Source organism: Hyperoodon ampullatus (genome assembly GCF_949752795.1).
Source record: "Hyperoodon ampullatus genome assembly, chromosome: 2".
In the NCBI taxonomy this organism is placed as follows: Eukaryota; Metazoa; Chordata; class Mammalia; order Artiodactyla; family Ziphiidae; genus Hyperoodon; species Hyperoodon ampullatus.
The window spans coordinates 148,119,641-148,124,471 of NC_136915.1; the positions used below are offsets into that span (position 1 = coordinate 148,119,641).

Here is a 4,831-nt window from a genome sequence, read left to right on the forward strand (position 1 = left end):
TTATAATTTGTGTTGCAATTAAGACCTCTGACACAGAAGTATGAGAGCCTGAAATGAGAAGGAAAACAGCGGTACAGAGAGGAGAGTGCTCAACAGCACCAGGACTGATGTCCCTCACCCAGTCACAGTCCCTTTATGTGGAGGGCAGAGTCATGGGATCAGAGCTGTGGGTGATTTAGGAGATAGAGCTGGGGATGCATTTGGCAGGGGAGAGAAGGCTCAGGTTCCCACTGGCATCTTCCTTCCCCGAAGAAGCAAGAGGTCCCTAGGTAATATGAGATTCAAGCTCATTCCCACCATTGTTTCTTCTCCTGAAGCATTTTCAAACTCCAAGCAGATATCATACGGAGAAAACTTTATTTGTAAAAATACATTCTGGCCCCAGAGTATTCCATAAATGGAAGATACACAGTCTGGGGTTTGGGAGTTGAGTAGGGGTGGTCAGTAATTGTAAGACAAGCTTGTAATTTCACATCAGAAGTTCTTCTTCCACAACCCACGCTTAGTAGCCATTGGTTCCATTTTAAGTATTTCTTAAAGCACTGGTGGTCAGTAAACATGTCCTTAATTTAATAAAATTATAGCCACTCCTCTAGAATTTAGAAGGTCTGCTTACTCTATGAAAAACCTGCTCTAGTTGGGTTATAAATATAATCTGTGAATTGTTTTTAAAAGTCTCATCTTCAAATATAAAAATAAATAAGTTAAAGAGCAAAAATAAATATATTAACTAATAAATACACCCAACAGTAAAAAAGATCTTATTAAAATCTGACAAAACTCTAGATTAAGAATAGGAACACATGAAGATAATCACAATAAGGAAACAAATAATAAATAAATAATATACACAGTGACCAGCACTAAATTATACAACAAAGAGATGGTGGTTTGGGGTCATGCCTCCTGGGTACTGAGGGCTGGGAGTCTTGGCCCAGAATACTCTCAGCAGCATCACTTTCTTCCTAGTCCATCTCTTCCATCCAGCTCAGGAGAATGTCTAGCTCCCCCAAAGCCTTCACCATTGCTGTCTGAGGCTGAAGCTGGAAGATACCAAGTGAAGTGGTGAGCAATTCATAAAGAGACAATGTGGGCTCCAAGGTTAATCCTCTCCTTTCACTGGTAGGTCTATTGGAGATTGTAAACAGAGCATCTTTTTCAAAATGAAGAGCTTGAGAGACATTATGAAACCTCAAGATCTCACAAGAGGGAGGAAAAATCATTGAGTCCAATCACCCTAGCCTTACATAGAGAAACTGAGGCCCAGGGGGGTAGCAGAATTGGGACTACAACTCAAGCTTCTTGAATCACAGAGATCAAAGTAATTAGGCTGTTTTTTAAAGAAAGATGTGTGTGTGTGTGTGTGTGTGTGTGTGTGTTTGTACAGGTTGCCTACTGTGCATTCTTCAATGGAACAAATATTTATTGTGCTAAGCATTGGACTGGCTAGGGACTCAGAAACGAATGACACCATCACTACCCACAGGGAATTCACAGTTGAGTGAGGGAGACAGGCAGAAGCAGGCAATTAAAATGTAGTGTGGTAAATAGATGATGGGGTCCCCACAGGATGACAGGAGCACTTAACTCTGGGAGAAGTAGCCAGTGCCTTCCTGGAGGTGATGCCTAGGCTGAGTCTTAAAGGATGAGTAGGAATTAGTGAGTGTGGAGCAGACTCCGGCCTTCCTGGCAGATGTGCAAAGGCATTGAGGTGAGAAACAGCATGGCATGGGCATGCATGAAATTGCGAGTGACTATTTTTGAGGGTATGTACAAGTGTGTGAATGTTGGAAAACTATCGCCTCTAGTTTGTGTAGCTGGAAAGTTCAGATGTCTCTGGAGTGACTTGATGGAATCATGGCTATTCCTTCTTGATTCCCAGAGCATCTTGCAGAGACAGCACCCTTCTAGAGCCTGAATGGGTATCCCCTGGGTTAAAGCAGAGGGACAGTCCACATGACCTCAGAGGGCCATTAACCTAAGGGCTATAACATTTCTTCGAGTATGAACATCTATTGCACCCATCTATGATCTCAGTTCTAAAAACACACTCATCCCAACCAAGGCCAAAATTGCATATACCTCTTCGAAGTGGCTCATAAGCTGGCTGTGTTTCTCCATTACTTCCTCCCCACAGGGGCATGTCACATGGGCATGCTGAAAAGAATACCAAAGAATGATAGATTTTATTAAAGATTCTGATTTTCCGCCCTTGCCATTGACACGAAGTAGGTGGAAGTTCTATTCTTTCACCTATAGAAGTCTTTTCAGACCTCCTTATTTAGGATCATTAAACTGATCACCAGCTAGAAGAAGAAGCATATAGAGCTCATTGTTTCTTTTTAGAAACAGGCAGCACTGAAAGTGTTTGTGATCACTGTATCCCATCTGGCCTACACCCCCCAACCCAGTTCTAGTCTAGCTCCCTCCAGAGAGCCCCCATGGGAGAAAGAATTGGATTCCTAGGTCCTATCTTGAGATTGAGTCCAGTTGTCTGCTGATTAGCTGCCTGGACTCAGTAGGCACTAGTACGCAGCAGGATAACTCACCTACAGAAGAAGCATAATTTCATGGATACTAGGAAATTATCAGTGACATCAAATAGGTAGCACTTTATAGTTCTGTAGAAATTTTTCATGGAGCTTGTATTCAAAAGTAAATATAACTGAGTTCTTATTACCTAGTCACATGGTTCAACACAGATTATTAGAACTCTTGGACTCAGTTCTTCCATCCATTAAATGGGGCTAAGAATGAGGCTGATTGCTAAGTCATTGAAGCTATGTACTGAGGTGGCTCCTTTTACCCAAGACCCTTAGTCACACAGAGCCAGAGGTCCTTCTTGATGGTAAGAAAAGAGCTGGCGAGACCACTGATCTTCTGGAGGATACAGTGGTCAGGGGTCTGTTAGTTTTTGAATACCCTGTCCAGGTAGAGTCTCAGTATATGGCGGAGGAGGCAGAACTGACCTCTAGGCTACAAAGAAGACTGGCGTGTTGGTGGGGGGAGGGTGTCCAGGAACAAGGTTGATGGAGATGTCCCCGACTCATATTTCCTCCCAGAACTCATACAGACCAAGCATGTACCTTCATGTCTTGCAAAGGCTGAGTCTTCCTCAAGATTCTGAGGTCAATGATTTCATCTTTGGGTTGCTAAACAGAGGAAGGCAAGATGAAAAAGTACAGGTCAGTAACTGCTGCCAGGATCTTAGACATCCAGACCTCCCATCCCCTCCCTGCCATGGCACAGTGGGCAGAGTCCCTCTCCAAAACACTTTTGAATTATGAACTACAGATATTTCCTGGGAACACATCCTCCTGGTAGGGAGTCCCCAGCCTGCCTCTTTTTGTGATCACACTGCTGGGGGACAGAGAAAAATAAGTAGAAAAGTGGGGAGGCAGTCACAAGGTGAAAGGTGGGGTCCCTCCCTCACATAGCACTCCATCCTGTATCTCCAAAAATCCACTTCGAATTGCCTGAAGACTTGCGGTGATCACACAGCTTCCCAAATTGAGTGTCTTCAGCCTGGCAGAAGGTGTCCAGAAGAGATAAAACACAGCAGAAAGAAGGCAGAGGGGAAGACCAGAGCCTTTCATTCTGGAGACCACAGGAGATTCTGGAGCCAGATTCTGGAGACCACAGGAGCTAAGAATTCAAAAGAAAGAGCATGACTTATTGATTTCCCCATCTCATGCCTTAAGAAGCCAATTCCGTCACCAGGGACATGCCTCCCCCAGTCTCTAATGTCCCCTGGTGAAACTTAATAGCTTCATCTGACTTCAGATGGTCTGGCACATTCATCCAACTTACTAAGAAAAAGAGAAGAGAGGGCTTCAGGTGCTTGTTCCGGGTCTGAGTATGAGTTGGTGCTACAGGTCCTGGCTCCTTTATTCTCTCCCCATCCCAGTCCCATCGTTATTGCCCAGCAGGAAAGGCCTGGAGCAGCAGGCACTTGCAATGAGTAGATAGAGGATGACATTTCAGGGAAAATGTCAGAACTTGTTTTCGCGAGTTGACGTATATAGTCTTCCCTTCCAGAATGCCAATGTAGCTCACCCTTCTGGACCCCACAGAGGGACTGGGGGAAAACTGAACCCATAGAAGCTGTTGCCAAGCCACCAAAAACATTTCAGGGAAATTGTTTGGATTTTATGGCCATCCCCAGGGCAGAGGAGCTTAGCTCTATTTGGCATTTGTCTGAGATCAGATTGGTTATTTGAGGATAGTAGATTTATTTCAGCCCCGAAGGCAAATAGAAAGTCAATGATTTCATAACAGTCCTTCTGCCATGGAAAGGCAAGTTCTGATGGATAATCTGCCTAATTCCACCTAACACTTCTCCACCCTCCTGGGGTGCCTAGACTCCACAGCGCCCTCTGCAGGAAGGCAGCAGTCAGGCATACCTGGGACTAATACAAGAGTATGCGCTTTACTAGCCTTGTAACTCAGGCTGAGGATCAAGTAAGCGATCCCAAAAGAAAGAGAAAAAGTTGGGAAGGAACTCATTTCTTCTTGGGATGAGGCTTGCTTTGTAAGAGGGCACTTTATAGTAGTTGCTGAGTTTTAAGGTAAAATGATAATGCGCTGAGATTAGGGAGAGGAGAGTGAAACACTCACCTCAGGCACAAAATTTAAGGAGACAAAAGTCTCAGTAATCAAGATAAATAATATCTTAATGCAGTAGCAAAATTACTGAAAACAATCCATGATGAACAAAAGATTAGCAATTTAAATAAAGACAGAATCTGACAGTGCCATGCTGAGCCATATCAGAGCCCAGGACAAAAGGGGAAATGAGTGCTCCTATCTGTCTATCTATCTATCTATACAT

General features: G+C 43.9%; 1 protein-coding gene across 1 annotated transcript; it reads right to left on the reverse strand.

The window, feature by feature from the left end:
- Window positions 1–965: 965 nt before the first annotated feature.
- Window positions 966–3,596, reverse strand: IL20 (interleukin 20; the record flags this gene model as incomplete). The annotated part of the gene is given in 6 exon segments (XM_079723220.1): window positions 966–1,043; window positions 2,083–2,157; window positions 2,824–2,907; window positions 2,911–2,976; window positions 3,087–3,148; window positions 3,434–3,596. Coding segments are annotated over 6 exon segments (528 nt in total).
- Window positions 3,597–4,831: the final 1,235 nt, after the last annotated feature.